This window comes from Mustela nigripes, chromosome 7, assembly GCF_022355385.1.
Source record: "Mustela nigripes isolate SB6536 chromosome 7, MUSNIG.SB6536, whole genome shotgun sequence".
Lineage (NCBI taxonomy): Eukaryota > Metazoa > Chordata > Mammalia > Carnivora > Mustelidae > Mustela > Mustela nigripes.
This window is the reverse complement of record NC_081563.1, coordinates 19,590,996-19,611,973: the sequence shown is the minus strand read 5'-3', so window position 1 is coordinate 19,611,973 and position 20,978 is coordinate 19,590,996. Positions and strand designations below refer to the sequence as shown.

The 20,978-nt window shown below is 47.2% G+C and overlaps 1 protein-coding gene across 2 annotated transcripts in view; it reads left to right on the top strand.

Moving 5' to 3' along the window:
• KIF3C (kinesin family member 3C) overlaps positions 1 to 11,665 on the top strand; it is a 35,410-nt gene extending 23,745 nt beyond the window's left edge. The window contains exons 5-8 of one of the 2 annotated variants that reach the window (XM_059405279.1): positions 420 to 536; positions 8,462 to 8,570; positions 8,749 to 8,915; positions 9,167 to 11,665. In XM_059405279.1, the coding sequence (XP_059261262.1) occupies positions 420 to 536; positions 8,462 to 8,570; positions 8,749 to 8,915; positions 9,167 to 9,260 (487 nt within the window). In that variant the 3' untranslated portion in view covers positions 9,261 to 11,665. Of the gene's footprint in view, positions 1 to 419; positions 537 to 8,461; positions 8,571 to 8,748; positions 8,922 to 9,166 lie in introns of both variants that reach the window. The other variant, XM_059405278.1, reaches the window with a different exon arrangement.
• The last annotated feature ends 9,313 nt before the right edge of the window (positions 11,666 to 20,978 follow it).

Here is a 20,978-nt window from a genome sequence, read left to right as displayed (position 1 = left end):
ACCTGGCCTCTCTCTGAGGGGCTTATTCCTTCCTCAAGGCCTCGTTCCAGCCGTCTACTCCCCCAGGAGTCCACATCCCTTAGGAATAAAATGTGTCTGAGGGGGGAGGACGAGTTGCTTATACCGCCTCTGTTTCCTTCTCCTTCCTCTGCCCGGCCGCAGCGATGAGTCTCCCGAAGTGCATGCTGGGTGCTGGCCAGGAGTGACCCCTTGGGCCCTGAGTCCACAGTCTTTGCCCCAGAAGCAGGGGTTTCAAGTTTTGTGATTGCTGTAGGGATCCTCACTTCTCCAGCTGTCCGGTTTTTCCGTCTCCTCTGTTCCCTCTTGACTTGCCTCTTGACATCTTGCTCCAACCTTCGCATGCCCCCTGTGGTCTCTCCCTCCCCAGTTTCCCATCTCTACCTCATTCCTGCTCCCAGGTACCTGATCATCGAGAACTTCATACCCCCTGAGGAGAAGAACAAGATCATGAACCGGCTCTTCCTGGACTGTGAGGAGGAACAGTGGAAGTTCCAGCCACTTGTGCCCGCCGGAGTGTGAGTCCCTCACCGCCTGGTCTGGGCGCACCCCAGGTTGGGGGCGGCCAGGGGTCTGCGGTGACAGCGGTTTTCTGTGGATTTGGAGATGGGTAGGAAAGATGCAGGTGGAGGATGGATTTCTCCAACGTAGGCGTCTTCACGAAGGAAGGGTGTTCTGCCCAAAACAAAATGTCTCAGGTGCCCCGTGAGGGACCCAAGGAAGGGAAGAGCGTCTCAGCCTTTTGGCAGTCCCAGTGAATGACAACATCCGGTCAGTCTGGAGAAGATTCATTCATCGGCTGCCAAAAACAGCAACAATAGTTAATATTTGCCTTCCTGTGTTGGGCACTGTGTACAGGACTCTCCGGACTGAAGGTAAATCAGACACGGTCAGAGCTCACAGCCCGGTCAGGAATGCAGGGAAGTGATCAGATCAGGAAATGATAGCGGTGTGACCCAGGCTTGGTCAAGCAGCTCAGCCTGGTGATTCAGCATTTCCACCTGTTTCTCTACAGCCAAGCTGGAAGGGACAGTTTGCATCCGCCGACTTGGTGTATCGCTCCCCCTGCTGGTGGCTTGAAGAATAAGATGCTCCTCAAACCCAACAGAGGGACTGACTGCCTCACTCAGCCCAACCACAGTCCTTTAACTGAAAATCTGTACAGGGCTGTTTAGGAGGCTGAATACCAAAGCACTTTCCTGGGGGTTCTTTGCTCTCTTTATCTTAGGAATATTAATGACAAGATAGCACAGGATTCTCCCCAACACTAGGTGGGAAGCTAGCTATAAAGGTCTCTGGCTTCTCCCCAAAACATCAGATGCCTATTTAATCGATCTGCTGTCTAAAAGGCTGGCCCTACCCAAGCTTACACATTGCAGCTTTGTAAGTGGCAAGTTCATGAATAGAGGACTTTTCAATGGTGTCCCTTTGGACTTGACGCAAAGCTTCCAGGAGATTCTGAAAGGAAGCCCAGCTTGAAAGCCACTACTCTAGTGCCCTCTGCTGGAGAGAGATGCTGGTGAGGCTTCTGATTTGTAGGGTTATTGATTTTGTAGTTAGAATTCTGAGTTTCTCAACTTAAGTTTTACAGGGGTGCCTGGCTGGCTCAATTGGTAGAGAATGCAACTCTTGACCTTGGGGTTGTGGATTCAAGCCCCATGTTCGGTATAGAAATAACTTAAAAGTAATTTTTTTTAAAGATTTTATTTATTGGGCGGCTGGGTGGCTCTGTTGCCTTTGGCTCAGGTCATGATCCCAGAGAGTACCAGGATCCAGTCCTGCATCAGGTTTCCAGCTCCGCAGGGAGTGTGCTTTTCCCACTGACCTTCTCCCCTCTTGTGCTCTCTATCACTCAAATAAACAAACAAATAAGGTTTTATTTATTTATTAGAGAGAGATCGGGTCAGGGTAAGGGGCATAGGAAGAGGAAGAGGAAGCAGATTCCCTGCTGTGAGCAGGACTCAACCCAGGACCCTGAGATCATGATGTGAGCTGAAGTCAGGTGCTTAACCAACTGAGCCACCCAGGAGCCCCCAAAATAAAAGCTTTGAAAAGAAAAAAGTTTGCAGGTTGAGGAATTTCTTTACATTAGATAGAGATGAGATGAGAGACTCTGAGAAGGCATGTTTTTTAACTTTTTATTTTGAAAACTGAGCGTTGCAAGAACAGTGCAAAGAATTTCCATATACCCCGGATGCCTGCTGGCTTTCCTAGCCCATTGTCTCCGTCTCTTTGGCTTTAAAGGTGAAGCTGTGCTCCTGACCTGCTCTTTGTGTGCCTCAACCCCCTCCTCCCCACACCAAACAGTTCTGGGCAGAACAGGAGAGCTTAGTTGCTTTTGAGGCCCTGTTCCCCCTTCTTCTCTCTCTCCTCTTTTCCCCACCATCCGTCTTGTCTTGCTCGAGGAGAGTAGTGCAGAGAGAAAAGGTGTTTTCCTTGCCATCAGAAAGCCTGAAAATTGGGCGCCTGGGTGGCTCAGTGGGTTAAGCCGCTGCCTTCGGCTCAGGTCATGATCTCAGGGTCCTGGGATCGAGTCCCGCATCGGGCTCTCTGCTCGGCAGGGAGCCTGCTTCCCTCTCTCTCTCTCTCTCTGCCTGCCTCTCCATCTACTTGTGATTTCTCTCTGTCAAATAAATAAATAAATAAATCTTTAAAAAAAAAAAAAAAAAAAAAAGAAAGCCTGAAAATTGATCATTTCTCAAAAGCTTCCCACTGGGGCATATCTGTGTAGTGTTTTCTTTACAGAAATCTTTGGGAAGAATCAGGCCCTACATATTGACTTCAACTTGCACAGAGTTGCCCCCCAAACTGCATGCAGGGGTATGTTGGGGGGGGTGTGTTTGGTTTAGTTTTATTTTAGAAATAGAGGGACAGCACGCCAGGGGCAGAGGGAGCAGGAGAGAAAGGCTCTTAAGTGGGACGCCTGGGTGGCTCAGTCGGTTAAGCATCTGCCTTTGGCTCAGGTCATGATCTCCAGGTCCTGGAATCGAGTCCTACATTGGGCTCCTTGCTCACCCAAGAGCCTGCTTCTCCCTCTGCCTGCCGCTCCCCCTGCTTCTGCTCTCTCTCTGACAAATAAATAAGTAAAATCTTAAAACAACAACAACAACAAAAAAATCTCAAGCAGGCTCCAGGCCCAGTGCAGAGTCCTATGCAGGGCTCCCTCTCACAACCCTGAGATCCTGACCTGAGCCAAAATCAGGAGTCAGACACTCAGGGTGCCTGGGTGGCTCAGTCGTTAAGCATCTGCCTTCAGTCCAGGTCACATTCTAGGGTCCTGGGATGGAGCCCCACATCTGGCTCCCTGCTCAGCTGGGAGCCTGCTTCTCCCTCTCCCTTTGCCGCTCCCCCTGCTTGTGTTTCCTCTCTCACTATATGTCTCTCTCTGTTAAATAAATACATAATCTTTATTAAAAAATTAAAATTTTAAAAAAGTTAAAAAGAAAAGAGTTAGACACTTAACCAACTGAGCTAGCCAGGCACACCCGCCAGGCAACTCCTAAAACACGCCCATATGTACTTATTTGGGAAATCTACCCCGTTTTCTTTTTTCTCCAACATCTCTGTATCACCATTGGTTGAATCACAGGTAAGGTGCCTTCTATCCTCACAAACAATTTTGAAAGAAACTTGAACTGAGAAACCAGTTTCACAGCCAGCTCCAGCAAAAACTACTGTACAATATGACCTTGAATGTTTAGTTTCTCATTATAGACTTTTTTTTTTTAAAGATTTTATTTATTTGACAGACAGAGATCACAAGCAGGCAGAGAGAGGAGGAAGCAGACTCCCCGCCCAGCAGAGAGCCCGATGCGGGGCTCGATGCGGGGCTCGATCCCAGGGCCCTGGGGTCATGACCTAAGCCGAAGGCAGAGGCTTTAACCCACTGAGCCACCCAGGCGCCCCTCTTATTATAGACTTTAATTTTCATTGGATTTATACAAAATTGTCTTCTAGGGGTTTATATTTGGCAATGACTGTAGCCATTGGTTCATAGTTCATAAAATTCTATTTGTGACTTTAGCCCTTGGCCCTTTGCAACCCCAGCTACCCTAGAATCTTTTCAAAGGCATCATGGTGCAGTAGGAAGAGACTGGACTTGGGGTTTAGAACATTCTGAATTCTAGTCCCTGTTCTGCTACTTACTTGTGGCCTGGAAAACGTTTTAGTTTTTGTTTTAAGATTTTATTTATTTGGGACACCTGGGTGGCTCAGTGGGTTAAGCCTCTGCCTTCAGCTTGGGTCATGATCTCGGGGTCCTGGGATCGAGACCCGCATCAGGCTCTCTGCTCAGCAGGGAGCCTGCTTCCCCCCCGCTTCTGTGCCTGCCTCTCCGCCTACTTGCGATCATGCTCTATCAAATAAGTAAATGGAATCCCCCCCCCCAAAAAAAAGATTTTATTTACTTGAGAGGGAGAGAGGGCGAGACTGAGCATGGGGTAAGGGCCGCAGACTGCCTGCGGAGCGTGAAGACTGGCCTCGGGCTGGATCCCAGGACTCTGAGATCACAACCTAAGCTGAGATCAACAATCAGCCATTTACCCAGCTGAGCCACCCAGGCACCCCTGGGAAAGGTTTTTAAACCTCTGTGAACCCAAATTGCTTCACCCGTGAAGTTGACTTAACCAACTGAGCCACCCAGGCTCTCCCAGATGACTTTCTTAGAAGAAAATTTCAGGATCTGATGAAGGAGTATAAACATTTTGTCTATCTTAGAACATACTGCCAAGTTACCTTTCTAGCAGGTTATACCGCTTAGGGGGGCCTGGGTGGCTCAGTTGGCTGGGCGGCTGCATTCAGCTCCAGGCATGGTCTCAGAGTCCTGGGATCCAGTCCCACTCTGTGCTCCTCGGGGAGTCTACTTGGGGTTTTTCTCTCTCTCCCTCTTCTTCTGCCCTTCCCCCTGCTCGTGTTTTCTCTCTCTAAAATAAATGTAAAAATCTTTAAAAAAAGGGGGGGGGGTCAGTAGACATGCCAGGGAATGCTGCCTGATGGACTGCTGGCCTGCGGGGACACAGGGACTAGATCGAAGAGACCAGGCTCGCTGTGGCAGAGGATTGGGCATGACCTGGAAAGAAAACTCTCCCTATGATGTTGGATGCCAGTTTGCAGCACAAAAGAGAAAAAGGGGGGAAACCAAACATCTGATAATGACATCGGGGTTAGCCCCTAAGAGCTGAGAGATCACTTTTTATTAGTATTAAGGGGAAAAAAATACTGTGATAGCAGCCATATAGCAGCAAGGGTGGGTCATAGGACAAGTCTTAGTATCTACGCAGCATGTAACTACTGTGGATCCCTGTTGGGAGGGGGCTTTTAGGCAGAGCCAGGCCCCTGCTCTGGGCAGTCAGCCACTGCCTCTTACTAGAGAGGGATCAATCATGGAAAGTAGGCCTGGGGCAGAAGAGGGAGTAGATGGGAAATTTGGTGTCCCAATTACAGACTCCCCTCCCCCAGCCCCTTCTTCCCGCATGCCACCCAGAATAGCCCTGGCATCTTTACTGGGTCAGGCTGCCAATTTGCACTGATCCACCACTCGGCTCTCCCAGCCCTGTCCCCCAGTCCTATTCCCAGAGCTTGCAGACGCTCCCAGCCCCAGCCTGGCCTGGTGTCCTCCTGAGACACAGAGCAGCATCCTAAAAAGAGTATCTGGGCAGATCCAGTTCCAAACGTCTTCCTAATCCAAAGGCATTTTGCTTGTCCCGAGCCTCAGGCTATTTTTTTGCCCTGTGTACACCTCGGGAGATTGTGGCCAAGTTCAAACGGGATGTGTAGATGCACCGTAGAAATAAGAGGTGATGTTACTAATTTTCCCCCTCTCTCCTGGAGTTGTCAGGGCTGCTGCTGTGCTTATGCACAGCCTCCCTACCCTCCCCCGCCCAGACCCCTGCACCTCTGCCCCCCCCCGCACCCCTCCCCCCTGCCCCAGGGACCACACAGCTGCAGAGTGAGCTGGGGCTTCTACAGTTCCATCCTTCCCTGTTTTTACCCATAAAGTAGGGCCAGAGGGGACCCCTAGGTGGGGTCCAGCACTCTCTTACATGCTTGATAAAATGAACCACAAGAATGACATTGTTGGGTACTCTCTGCTGCAGAAGGCAGGCACCGTTCCCTCAGCCCCTGCACTGCTCGTTCCACTCCTCAAGGACAGGATGTCCTATCTGTGAAGTACTCCGCCTGTTTCTTCTCCTCTTCTGTCTTCTGTCTGCCTTTTGGCTTTTTTTTTTTTTTTTTTTTTTTTTTGCATTGCTCCTTTGTATCTCTGCCTGAAATTATCAAGTTGAATGGAGAATAAATCATCTTCCCAGCTGCTGGGGGGTTGAGCCTTTGCTGTGTGCTCTGCTAAGTGCTTGTCTTGCTTCATCTCAGCAGTTCTGTGTGACAGGGTGGGGGGTGGGGGGGTGACACAGCTGAGTCTCAGAGGTATTTGGTGACTTTGAAAGGTAACACAGCTTTAAGGGGCAGAGCCAAAGTTTGAACTCAGATAGGTCTTACTCCAAAACCTGTGTTACTTTGTTTTAATGGAAATACTTTGTGGATTTCTTTCCTATCTTGGTTTGCTTATTTGGATAATAAAAGCAATAGGCCACATTCATCAAACTGCTGAAAGGAAGAAGTCTGCTATCCTGTGAGATGGCTAGGATAGAAAGCAACGAAGTGTTCAAATGCATAACCAATCTGAAAAACAATTTGGCAATATCTAGCAAAGTTGAAAATGTACATACCCTACCATGGAACCATTGCATTCCTAGGTGTATACCCCAGGGAAACTGTTGAATATGTACTCAAAGATATCTATACAGAAATGTTCACAACAGCACTGTGTTTAAAAAAAAAATCAACCTAGATGTCCATTAACAAGAGAATATTATACATATACATAAATATATATGATGTTATACTGCAACCTTAAAATGGTTAATATAAACAAAACTTTAATAATCTAATCTAGAGGTATGTGGATAAATCTAAAAGAAAAAAGTTTGTTGAGCACAAAGAAAATGCAGTACGTATATCACACGTTCAAATTTTTGCAATAGGCATACAAATACCCATGTATATTGTTTATGAATATCCACATATATAAATAACTATAAAAACATGCACTGTGTTGATTAGCACCGCAAATTCAAGAGAGTAATTAACTCTGGGGAGGGAGAGACAGGAGATTTAAAAACAGCTTACATTAAAAAAAAAAAAAAACTGCTTACACTTTATCTCTTAAAAAAAATTTGATGTAAGTATAACAAAATGTGAAACAGATGACTTGACAAAGCTGAATGTTAAGTGTACATAAATTATTTTTATACTTTTCTGAATATCTGAGATAATTAGATATAAAGTGATATATTTTCATTATAAAAAAGTTTAGATTTTGCAGAATAGCATAAAGATAATAAAAATCATCTGTAATCAAACCATCCAAAGACAATAACTATTAACATTTTGTTGGAAATGCAGACTTTTTTCTTAGCACTTACATTTAAGTCTGTAATCTATTTTGAGTTAATTTTTATAGATGATACAAGGTAACGATCCAACTTCATTTTTCTTGCCTTTGGACATCCAGTTGTCCCAGTACGGATTGTTGAAGAGGCTGTTTGTTCCCCATTGAATGGTCTTGATAATCTTATAGAAAATCAACTGATTGTAGATATAAGGATATATTTCTAGACTCCCAATTCTAATCCATTGATTTCCATGTCTGTCCTTATGCTAGTACCACAGAGCCTTGATTACTGTAGGCTTTGTATTAAGTTCTGAAACTGGGACATGCAAACCCTCCAACTTTGTTCTTTTTGAAGATTGTTTAGGCTATTTTGGGACCCTTGCATTTCAAGCCTGATTTTTTAATCTTTTTTTTTTTTTTTGGACTCTTAAGAAGAAAACCGAAAAGAGCCACTCATCGTCAATGGTTTTGCATAGTCTGTGAGATCAGCCTATGAATCTGAAAGCTAAAAGAAGATTGGATTTCTTTTCTTCATTTCAGCCCTTAGTCAAACCATTTTACTGTGAGGGGCAGGGCGGGGACAGAAAAAATACAAGAGTAAAGAAATATATGGTTTCTTGGGTTATGATAGTTTTTAGTTGTCCAGCTGTATTAGAACAAAGAGAAGAGGGGCGTCTGGGTGGCTCAGTCCTTAAGCATCAGCCTTTGGCTCAGGTCATGATCCCAATATCCTTGGATCAAGCCCCTCGTGGGGCTCCCCACTCAGCTTCTCCCTCTCCCATTCCCCCTGCTTGTGTTCTTTCTCTCGCTTTCTCTCTCTGTCAAATAAATAAATAAAATCTTAAAAAAAAAAAACAAAAAAAAAACAAAGAGAAGAACATTCCTGTGGAGTATCTGCAGAACCTCCTGCCTACTTTGAATGATACTTAATTCTTCGTATCATTTCCCCCATTTCAAAAGAAACCCACTCTAATATAGCCTCTTCCCCCACAGCAACAACAGCCAAATGAAGAAGCGTCCAACGTCCGCAGTGGGCTACAAGAGGCCTATCAGCCAGTATGCTCGGGTTGCTATGGCAATGGGGTCCCACCCCAGGTACAGGGTAAGAAGCTGGGAAATAGAAGGGAGGGAAGGAGAGGGAGCCCAAGGGAGGTGATGCTCATAATCTCTGCTTGCTCTGCCTACCTCACCACCTCTGCTATCCCCAATATCAACGGAGTGCCGAAGAGATGGAACCTTCAGGGCCGCTGCTCACATCTGCTCTGATGTTCCCACCACAGGCTGAAAACATCATGTTCCTGGAGCTGGATGTGTCCCCCCCAGCTGTCTTTGAGATGGAATTCTCTCATGACCAAGAACAAGATCCCCGCGCGCTACACATGGAGAGGCTCATGCGCTTGGACAGCTTTCTGGAAAGACCTTCCACATCTAAAGTTCGAAAGTCCAGGTCCTGGTCAGTACCCCTGTGCTCAGAGTGGGCAGGGGACTTAGGAGGCACAGAGACCACAGAGGCTGGATGAGGCTGAGGAGGGTTTTGGTTGTACCTGCCAGGCATTAAGGGTTGGGGGAAGGGATAACTGGGGTCTTCGGGGAAGAGTTCCCACAGCAACAGAATGAGGCAAAGGCCAGTCCTCACTTCTCGGTTTCCTGCTGTTTCTCAGCCTCCCCATTCTCACACCTCATCCCTCCCCTCTGCAGGTGCCAGACTCCTCAGCGGCCTCCAGCCTCTACCCCACAGGCCTCACTGGCCTCCGCTGCTCTGCGCCCCACAACAGTGCTAGACCATGAGTGACAACCTTCCGTCAGGCTGCCCGGCCAAGAGCCTCCTGGGACGGGGAGCCAACCCTGGATCGTCTCACCTGACACTCAGTGTGCGTGCGTGTGTGTGCATGTGCGTGTGCGTATGTGTGAGGGGGCGAGACCCTGGCAGACCGCGCGTCGGCCCGCTCTTCTCAGCCTCCTTTATTTAATTAATGTTATTTATTTGTGGAGTTCGGTTTTGGGGGAGATGCCCTCGCCTGAGCCTGCCGTGGTCACTACAGAGCCTCCTTTCCTTCTGACTTTAGAACCCCCCACCCCTGTGTCAGACCTCAAGCTCCTCTCTGTCAGCTGCTCCCAGAAGGGAAGGTAGCCAGGGCCTGAGGAGAGAGCACTCTTTCTACCTGTCTCACTCCATCATCCATCTCCTCCAGCTGACCGTGAGCAGTTTCTGGGACTAGAAAAACGCTCGATGTCCACAAAGGACCAGAGATGTCCCGACAGCGTTGGGCCTGTGCTCCCAGCGAACAGAGGCCTGCACTTCCCTCTCCGGACCTCAGATAACCTCTTTCGGCCTCTTGGGCTCCTTTTCAAGGACTTACATGACCTCACCGACACAGCCCATGCTCTTCGGCTTCGGCAAAAACTCATGGCTTACCCAGCTCTGCTTCCTGGCCACTGTCCCAACCTCTGGATGGGAATTGTGAACCGACCGGTGGAGGCCCCCCTTCAGGACCTGCAGAAAACGAAACCGTAATGGAGACAACACGGACAGTCATCAAAGGAAGTCCTGTCTCTGAGTCCCTTCGTTTCTGTCCCCACGGAGAAATAACTTGGGTCAAGTGATCAAGCCAACTCCCCGTTTTTTGAGATGCTGCTCCTTCCTGCTGTGGTCCTTTTCCTCTGCAGCTGCCTGGAGCCCAGTTCAGGGTGGCAGGAATCAATGTCATTCTCCCTCTGGCTACACAAAGGTACCGGAATCTGTTGCTTCCCCCTTCACGTAGCACAGGAGACAGAGACCCAGGCCCGATCTGCGAGCTTTGCTAATTAACGCCAGTTTCTGTATCCCGTTTGTCAAGCACTGTTTTGTTGAAAACGGATCCTTTCTTCAGCGTTGTGCAAATTAGTCCCTAGGGAAATGCTCCCCACTTCCTTTTGTGACATCTGAAAATGTTTCCAGTTATCTCAAGTAGTAAGTAAGTTTTGACCAAAAAAAAAAAAAAAGATAGAAAGATTAATTTTCATTGATTTACTTTGTAAGTGTATATTTTGGTAGAGGAATAAACAGGCAATTACGAAAGAAACAAGTGATTTAAGATCTCAAAATGCCCTCATAGTGGGAATCTCTGGTTCCCAGAAATAAAAGGATTTTAGTCATTGGGACAGAAGCATGAAACTGACAGAGATGCTTGCATTTGGTGGGGCAGGGATGGGGGCTGATTACCTGGGTCTTCTCTTGTTCCATCAGGAAGTGAACCCTTCTTGCACAGTTCAAGTTCTGCTCTAGGGACCAAGCTATGGTTTGGTTTCCTTCACTGATGCTGTCATTTCTGCCATAGAAAATGACAGAAATGACAACAACTAGATGCTTGGACAACTCAATTGCCATTTGCTCCTGTCCTTCAGGGGAACACCATTCTTCATCAGAGCGCAAGAGATTATTTGAGACTCAGGATTCGGATCAGAGGTTTGACTGTGTCTGGGACAGGAATTATGTGTAGAAATCCCCCAGGCGGCCTGGGCACCAAGGGACGTCATGCCTACACTGAACAGCCTCTCCCGCTGACCTTTCCTATTTGTGGATGAAACAGCACGTGTCACCCCCATTCATCACTTGGACACATCGACTCTGCGTCATCTGGTCACTTGACCCTCACAGTCTTAGAGCACAAAATACCCAGTTTCACCACCCCCCCGGTCCGAGGGCTGGGCCCGAGGTGTGTCGAAGGAGGAGCTCCTGCCTGTGGCTTTGGTACGTGTGTGTGTGCGTGTTCTTGTGTGTGTGTGTGTGTTTACCTCCGCTCTACACTTGGGGGACACTCGACACTCAGTGTAAGATATGCTGGGAACAGGACCACCGGGGTGGTTGGATCTCAGTCTCTCTGTCTCTCTCCTTTCCCTTTTGATGTATCGAACATTTGATTGACAAAGTGAAGGCCTTGATGAGGACCATATTTCTGTGTCTGTTGCTATGGTCTTTATTTAGGACAACAGTTAATGCAGTGGCCCATTCTTGTCACTCTATACATATGACTATACGGGGACGTATGTAATATATAAATATATATTAAAAAACATTACCCTCTGGCTCCTTGGCTTCAGATGAGGCCTCTCTGTTGAGCTGAAACGCACCTGCAGCTTGGTGCTGCCGGCAGCCTGCTGCCCAGCCCTGTCCAAATTAACACAGTCGATAATAAAGGAATGAGTATCGTCACAGAATTGGTTGCCTGCCTTCTCTTCCCTTTTTACTTCTTTATACTTGCTTATGCACTTTCTCCTTTCTCTCTCTTCCTTGTTTTTCCAAGAGGGCTTGGGGAGTTTTCAGATCTCAGCTGCAGCTATCAGGACCTTGGGGAAGAATGGGCAGCTTAAAGGGGACTCATGTGCCCAACAAGGCCTGGAGGAAGGTCCCAGCTCTAGCCTGAAGTCTGTGTGAAAGCCATGGCAATGGCTGTTCGTGTTCCGGGTGAACAGTCCCGATCCCGTTCATTCTGAGCTGTTAGCAGGTGTCTGAACAGCCTGGATGTCCAGATTAGCTTGTCGATCACCATGTGACAGCTCTGCCCCTCCATTGATCAGTCAGGAGAGATGAAAGCGGGTAGTAATGTGTGTAAAGCACATAGATGTGGCTGGCACATCGTGGGCATGGAATTAAAATGGTTTAAAAAACTAATATCCTGGGGCGCCTGGGTGGCTCAGTGGGTTAAAGCCTCTGCCTTCAGCTCGGGTCATGATCCCAGATTCCTGGGATCAAGCCCCACATCAGGCTCTCTGCTCCTCAGGGAGCCTGCTTCCTCCTCTCTCTCTGCCTGCCTCTCTGCCTACTTGTGATCTCTGTCTGTCAAATAAATAAATAAAATATTTTAAAAAAAAAGACTAATATCCCTAAATAAATAAAAATCTTTGAAAAAAAAAAAACTTAATATCCCGTTCGGCTCTCTTCCCGGGGCTTCTTTCCCTCCCTCCATCTGGGTTCTGGCTGTTGGTTTCCTGGAGCATGGAGGCCTTATGGGAAATGAAAAGTCATTGCTGCTAACAAACAAACACAAAGCCCCTACCTCCGGGGAGGAGAAGGCCCTCGGGGAGCACTGTGGTTGACCAGTTGGTCAACCTTCCCCTTGAAGGGCTCCTTGCCCACCTGCCCTGTTCCAGCCTGGAGTGTCAGGGCTGGAATGGCTCTGCTGCTGGAGTTCTGCCAGGTGCTGGGTTAGGTCCTTCACCCCCGTGCACGCTCACTTCAGCCTCCCCCATGGAAGGTATTGTCGCTGATTCACAGATGGAATTTAGGAAAACGAACTAACTTGGCTCAAGACATGTGGGTAGTGACGAGGCTGGATTTCCACACTCTAAAGCCCATGTTTTGTTTTGTTTTTCCCTTCTGTGCCACCCCTCAAGCTCAGCTGTTCCTCAGGAAAATGATAGGTACCCTGTGTGTTTTATAAGTAGCGAAGGCCAGGGATAGAAGGGGAGTGGTCAGAATTAAAACCAAATCTTCAGAACCTGAACGTAGAGGTCCTCTTTTAAAACCACTTGTTTTGGGGCACCTGCATGGCTCAGAGGGTCGGGCCTCTGCCTTTGACTCTGGGCTGGGGTCATGGTTCCGGGGTCCTGGGATCGAGCCCTGCATCAGGCTCTCTGTTCGGCGGGGAGCCTGCTTCCCACTGTCTCTCTGCCTGCCTCTTTGCCTACTTGTGATTTCTCTCTCTGTCAAATAAATAAAATCCTTGAAAAAGAAAGAGAAGGAAAGAAAAAGAAGAAGAAGAAAAAAAACACTCGCTTTCTCCTGTTAGCAGTCAGGGGTCACCTGTATGGCTGACACAGGTGGTTTTCTAGAGCTTCACAAAAAAGCCAGAGGGTAGAAACTCTCCCTTGGCCCCGGGATCTTTGGCTAACTGTTTGTTGATAAAGAAGCCGCCATGTTTCACCTCCTCCTCCAAGACTGAGCCCCTGATCTCCAGAGGCCGGGATGTGTGTTAGTGGAAACTCTTGGGCATACTAAAGATTCATTTAAAATGGCCTGAATGAAATAAGGACACAGAAAAGTGTGCCGTGGACCCCGAGGGCAAGGACAGAACCAGTGCTCAGGAATAATCGAGTCCCGGGGACTCAAATGCCACAAAGACCCTCTCTAGTTCACCCAACTTCTTCCTTGTGGGGTTCGAGCTCTTTCCTCGGCTACTCCAGTTCGTGACGTAGAATATACATCTGCCAGCAGCAGCTCTCTGTTGACACAATCCAGTCACCCAGAGAGACTTAGAATCTCACTCCCAGTGCCAGATTCATGAGAATGTGATTCCAGTTCAGTGGTTAGGGTCAGGCGGGTGGAAACACGATATCTGACCAAGACCTCCGAAAGTTCTGTGGCTGTAACCATGCGTATGGAGGGGGAGTGGAAATAAAGATTGTCTCAAAGAAGATGCTGGGGGTAGTTCTGGGGATGGAGTGTGGTCTGCACAGCTGTCTGTGACTGTGAGCCATCCATGACGTGTGCATCCGTCACCCATGATGGCTTAAGAAAGTTTGCTCTGGGGCGCCTGGATGGCTCAGTGGGTTAAGCCTCTGCCTTCTGCTCAGGTCATGATCCCAGAGTCCAGGGATGGAGCCTGCATCAGGCTCTGCTCAGCAGGGAGCCTGCTTCCCCCTCTCTCTCTGCCTGCCTATCTGCCTGCTGGTGATCTCTGACTGTCAAATAAATAAAATCTTCGGAATAAAAAAAGAAAGAAAGCAAGTTTGCTCTGGGGCACCTGGGTGGCTCTGTTGGTTAAGCAGTGGCCTTTGGTTCCATTCCTGATCCTGGAGTCCCAGGATCGAGTCCCACTTCCAACTCCCAGCTCAGTGGGGAGTCTGCTTCTCCCTCTGACCTTCTCCCCTCTCATGCTCACTCTTACTCTCTTTCAAAAAAATAAATAAAATCTTGGGGAAAAAAAAAAAAAAGGAAAGAAAGTTTGCTCTGCAGCCATCCTATTATTCTGGCTATTTTTCTTAGGACATGGTCCAAGGCTCACCTGCATCACAATTAACACCCTCAGAGATTCTTTCTACTCCATTAGGTCAAGTACAGATGCATGGGGTAGACCCTATAGGTTGTCTTTCCAATATCCATTCTTCCCTTCTTCCTTATTCATAAAAATTGCTCAAAGAGATGAGCATAGGGCGCCTGGGTGGTTCAGTTGGTTAACCAGCTGCCTTAGGCTTGGGTCATGATCCCAGAGTGCTGGGATCAGTCCCGTAGCCATTGGGGCTCTTCCCTCAGCCGGGAGCCTACTTCTCCCTCCCCCTCTGTCTGCTACTCCCTCTGCTTATGCTCTCTCTCTGTTAAATAAAATCTTAAAAAAAAAAAAAAAAAAAGAACAGTGTATCCAACTAAAAATATTCATATTGCTAGACTCTCCTGCAGCAATGTAACATGGTTTTGGCTAAGCAGACATAAATGGAAGTTGGTTACGAATTTGTGGAAATGTTTTTCCTCTTCCCCTTCTTCTTCCTTCCTAAAAATCACATGCACCCCCCTGGAAATGCATTCTCTCATTGAACAACCATTTACCGAGCACCTGTTACCCACATATTCATTCTAGGCGTTGTGCTGGGAATACAGCAGTGAACAGAATAAACAGAAGCCCCTGCCCTCCCCACCCCCTACCCCTGTCTGGTAATTACACTATAGGGTAGGGAGAAAAAGACATTGAACAAGGAAAACACATTGCATGTCAGATGGTGATAGTGTTGTTGGGAAAAATAAAGCCCAGAAGGGAGACGTGGTGGGGGGAGGGGGTTCCTGGGTGGCTCAGTTGTTGGGCGTCTGCCTTGGGCTCAGGTCATGATCTCAGGGTTCTGGGATCAATCTCCCTGTCGGGCTGTCTGCTCAGTGGGAGGCCTGCTTCTCCCTCTGCCACTCCCCCTGCTTGTGTTCTATCTTTCCCTGTCTTTCTCTGTCTAACAAATAAATAAAACCTTTATCACCAAAAAAAAAAAAAAAGGGACACCAGCCTGGGTCGGTTCACATCTGGTTTGATGATGGTGGCAGACGGGGCACCTGGCTGGCTCAGTCGCTGGAGTGGAGCATGTGACGCTTGATCCCGGGGTTCTAAACCCAAGCCCCACTCTGGGTGTAGAGATTACTTAAAAATAAAATCTTTAAAAAAAAGAATAATAATGGTGGCAGACAAATCCCTACAGGTTTAAACCAGTATTAGGGGGGATTTGCCAGGAATTTGCATGTGAAACGAACACCTCCAGGTGATCTCCGTGAATTCGCACTGAAGGGTGAGAATCTCCTTAAACCCATTTGCAATTCCAAGTCACGCTCCCAGAGGACCTGCCTTTCAACCTGCCAGCGGAAGCGGGGTGGGGGGGTTGTGTAGACACCAGGAACACACTCAAAGATGGTAGAGGAGGAAGACTTAAGTCCCTCAAGGACCCTCAGAGCCCCTGGAGCCCCTGTACTCAGTCATGCCTCATTTTTTCTTCACAATGGGACAGAGGGAGAGGTAAGGTGCTATCCCCTTTGGGCTAGAAAAACCAACGTGACTATTTGCTCACATCCAAATCTCCCACGTGCCAATAAGCAAAAGTAGACCCAGAAATGGAAAGTGATTTCCCAAAGTCAAACAAATGGTCAGCAGGTGAGATGGACTTGGAAGGCATAAAGATTTACTCATCTAACTCACTGTTTATATTTTCTGTTGTGTGTGGATTTTATTTTTATTTTTTAAATAATTTGAAACTCGGGTGCCTGCGTGGCTCAGTGGGTTAAAGCCTCTGCCTTCGGCTCAGGTCATGATCTCAGGGTCCTGGGATCGAGGCCCGCATTGGGCTCTCTGCTCTCAGGGAGCCTGCTTCCTCCTCTCTCTCTCTGCCTGCCTCTCTGCCTACTTGTGATCTCTGTCTGTCAAATAAATAAATAAAATCTTTAAAAAATAACAATAAATAAATAAATAAATAGAAACTCACAGAATTTCTTGCAAGAATTTTACTAAGAACACCCATAGACTCTTTTTTTTTGTTTATATTAAAATTTTTTTTTTTTTTTTTTAGTTTCGGTAGTCCTCCGTGTCTAGTGTAAGGCCCGACTCGTGGCTCGAACTCATGAACCAAGACTTGAGTGGAGATCAAGAGTCCATTGCTCAACCGATAGAGCCACCCATGTGCTCCTTTAAGATTTTATTTTTAGGGTCCCGTGGGTGGTTCAGTTGGTTAAGCGGCTGCCTTCGGCTCAGGTCATGATCCCAGTGTCCTGGAATAGAGTCCCACATCCTGCTCCTTGCTCGGCAGGTAGCCTGTTTCTCTCTCTGTCTCTGCCTGCTTCTCTGTCTGCCTGTGCTCGCTCTCTCTCTGACAAATAAATAAATAAAATCTGAAAAAAAAAATATATATATATATTTTATTTTATTTTATTTTTTTTTTTTTTAAGATTTTTTATTTATTTATTTGACAGACAGAGATCACAAGTAGGCAGAGAGGCAGGCAGAGAGAGAGGAGGAAGCAGGCTCCCTGCTGAGCAGAGAGCCCGATGCGGGACTCGATCCCAGGACCCTGAGATCATGACCTGAGCCGAAGGCAGCGGCTTAACCCACTGAGCCACCCAGGGGCCCCTATATTTTATTTTTAAATAACCTCTACACCCAACAGGGGACTTGAACTCACAACTCTGAGATCAGGAGTCACAGGATCCACCGACTGAGCCAGCCAGCACCCCGCCACTTTACTCCATTCTTGACTTTTGCACCCTTAACATGTTCCAGTCTTTTAGTCCAGTTAATTTGTGGGCTGTCCCTTAATTAAGGATTGATGTTTCCTCCTAATTAGATCCAGGTGATGCACAGACTCGGACGCTGTGGCCTTCTCACTGTACGCCATTAGGTGACAGGTAATGACATTGTGTTATCCTATTACCAGTGACTTGGATCATTTATTTAGGCGGTGTCTACCAGGCTTCTCTATTATAAAGTAGTTCTTCCTTAACCTTTCGTAATGAATAGTATTTTGTCAGGAGAGACTGAGAACTATGTAAATATCCCACTACTTCTTCTTCTTCTTCTTCTTTTGAAGATTTTACTGTGATGCCTGGGTGGCTCAGTTGGTTAAGCAGCTGCCTTTGGCTCAGGTCATGATCCCAGGGTCCTGGGACTGAGCCCCACATTGGGCTCCCTGCTTGGTGGGAAGCCAGCTTGTCCCTCTGCCTCTTCCCCCATGCGTGCTCTCTTTTACTCTCTCTTTGTCAAAAAAATTAATAAAATCTTTTTAAAAAAGATTTTATTGGGGCACCTGGGTGACTCAGTGGGTTAAACCTCTGCCTTCAGCTCAGGTCATGACCCAGGGTCCTGGGATCAAGCTCCAAAGGGGGAGGGGAGGGGCTCTCTGCTCAGCGGGGAGCCTGCTTCCTCCTCTCTCTTTGCCTGCCTCTCTGCCTACTTGTGATCTGTCTCTGTCAAATATATAAATAATTTTTTTTTAAGATTTTATTTATTTATTTGACAGAAGGAGAGAGTGCAAGCAGGCAGAACATCAGGGAGAACCAGGCTCTCCTTTGAGCAAGGAGCATAACGCAGAACTCAATCCCAGGACCCTGGCATCAGGACCCTAGCCAAAGGCAGACGATTACTGACGGAGCCACCCAGGTGCCCCCATTCCTCCACTGTCGACCCAGCATCTCAGGGTTGGTTTTGGTGTTCCCGTTTTTCATATTTATAATTCCTTTCCCTGACAGATGAGACATCTGGTTCCCATTAACCCCAGCGGATTTACTTATTTGCCAGATTCCCTTGCATGTGGCCAATTTCTTGACTCTCTTGGCGCTGCCACCATGCTCAATTGCCCTCCAGTGGGTACCGACCTTGGCCAGGCCCTGCTCTGCAGCCACACCTGATGGCTTTTTAAACTGAATCCCTGAGGAAAGGAGAAAATTAAAGAGGGACAAGGGGAGAGACGCATTATTTTTGAAGCAGGAACCCCCCCAATTCTATATTCCTTTCCATGTGCCACAACAAATTTCGAAAAGTACAAGAAGACAAGAAAAAAACAAGGATGTAAACTGTCCCTACTCTAGGAGTTTACAAATAGAATAGGTGTAAATATTAAGAGCAAAAATTCAGGGCACCTCCGTGGCTTAGTTGGCTCAGTGCCTACCTTTGGCTCAGGTGCTCTCTCTCTCTCTTTCCCTCTCAAATAAGTAAAATCTTTAAAAAAAAAGGGGGGGGGGGGGGGGGGTGGCTCAGTGGGTTAAAGCCTCTGCCTTCCGCTCTGGTCATGATCCCAGGGTCCTGGAATCAAGCCCCACATCTGGCTCTCTGCTCAGCAGGGAGCCTGCTTCCCTTCCTCTCTCTGCCTGCCTCTCTGCCTACCTGAGATCTCTGTCTGTCTCTGTCAAATAAATAAATAAAATCTTTATAAATAAATAAATAAATAAATAGAGCGGAGAGCCAGCATACTCATCACCCGTGCTGATGCCCAATGTGCACACTGTGGCTTCCACCTGGCACTTGTCCCCATTGGTGAGGTAGTGGTATTTGGGACCTTCCTCCACATGCTCCTAGGCAAGTCAGTCAACATCCTCGGCTTCAGGATCCTCATAGAAAAGGTCAAACTGATGACCTTTCCCTGCCCCACCCCCTCACCAGCAGCTACTGATAAGAGACACCAGAATTTTATAAACAATTAAGAACCCTATGTTAGGGGTGCCTGGGTGGCTCAGTGGGTTAAAGCCTCTGCCTTTGGCTCAGGTCATGATCTCAGGGTCTTGGAATGGAGCCCTGCATCGGGCGCCCTGCTCATTGGGGAGCCTGCTTCCCCCCTCTCTGCCTGCCTTTCTGCCTACTTGTGATCTCTGCCTGTCAAATTAAAAAACAAAAAAAGAACCCTATGTTATCATTATGGTTGTTGTATCACTTAGGATGTAAGATCAGCTGCCTATTGGCAATCTACAACAATTGGGGCTTAAACAAGGTACAAACTTTATTACTCGCTCACGTAGTATTATGGGTCTAAGTGGACCAAGGCTCCTTTGGGGACTGATAGGGCTGTTCCGTGGAAGTAGAGACCAAGACCCCTTGCATATTGTTGGTGAACATCTTCAGAGTGTTGAAGAAGTAGAGGACACACCCTATTCCTTTATGGGAACCTGGAATTTGCATACTCCTATTGGTTAGAACTTTGCCCCATCTCCTTTCAAAGTGGAAACCTGTGTTTTTCTTCTAAGTGGCGAATTATCAGGGATTTTATTATAGTATTATTGCATGTATTAGCCCTTTACCTGTTCATGGGGTATGCCCTTTATTCTTTTTTTAAGATCTTATTCTTATTTTTCTTTTTTAAAGATATCATTTATTTATTTGACAGAGAGAGATCACAAGTAAGCAGAGAGGCAGACAGAGAGAGAGGGGGAAGCAGGCTCACTGCTGAGTGGAGAGCCCAATGTGGGACTCGATCCCAGGACCCTGAGATCATGAACTGAGCCGAAGGCAGTAGCTTTACCCACTGAGCCACCTAGGCGCCCTAAGATTTTATTTTTAAGTAATCTCTACACCGAAGGTGGGGCTCGAACTCACAACCCTGAGATCAAGCGTTGTGGGCTCCACCAACTGAACTCTGCAGGAGCCCCTGCCCTGTGTTCTCTGGGCTTTTCTTTCTTTCTTTCTTTCTTTTTTTAAGATTTTATTTATGTATTTGACAGACAGATCACAAGTAGGCAGAGAAGCAGGCGGAGAGAGGGAGGAGGAAGCAGGCTCCCCGCTGGGTGGAGAGACCAATGTGGGGCTTGATTCCAGGACCCTGGGATCATGACCTGAGTGGAAGGCAGAGGCTTTAGCCCACTGAGCCATCCAGCCACCCCTCTTTGGGCTTTTCATTATGGCCTCAGCAAAGTCCAGATGTGTCTATGCCAGGAACAGTAGAGACAAAGTCTGGGGGATTTGGACCTTACACAATTTTGGGGAGTGGGAAGAGAGCACTTATTAAGAAAAAGAAAAGGTATTATGAAACAAAATTAGACATCAGAGTGAATATTTGTTTAGAATAAGAAAATAAATCACAACATATTACAGAGTTTAAGGGCTAACAAATAGGGGCGCCTGGGTCCTGGGGTCAAGTCGTTGGGCTCTCTGCTCAGCAGGAAGCCTGCTTCCCTTCCTCTCTCTCTGCATACTTGTGATCTCTGTCTGTCAAATAAATAAATAAAATCTTTAAAAAAAGCTAACAAATAGCACATTGCAAAATTCAGAAAAATAATACAAAACTGGTATTTTAAGAGAATTCTTTTAATTTTTTAATTTTTTAATTTTTTTTAAAGATTTTATTTATTTATTTGACAGACAGAGATCACAAGTAGGCAGAGAGGCAGGCAGAGAGAGAGAGAGAGAGAGAGAGAGAGGGAAGCAGGCCTCCTGCGGAGCAGGGAGCCCAATGTGGGGCTCGATCCCAGGACCCTGAGATCATGACCCGAGCCGAAGGCAGCAGCCCAAACCACTGAGCCACCCAGGCGCCCCAAGAGAATTTTTTTTTTAAAGATTTCATTTATTTATTTGACAGACAGAGATCA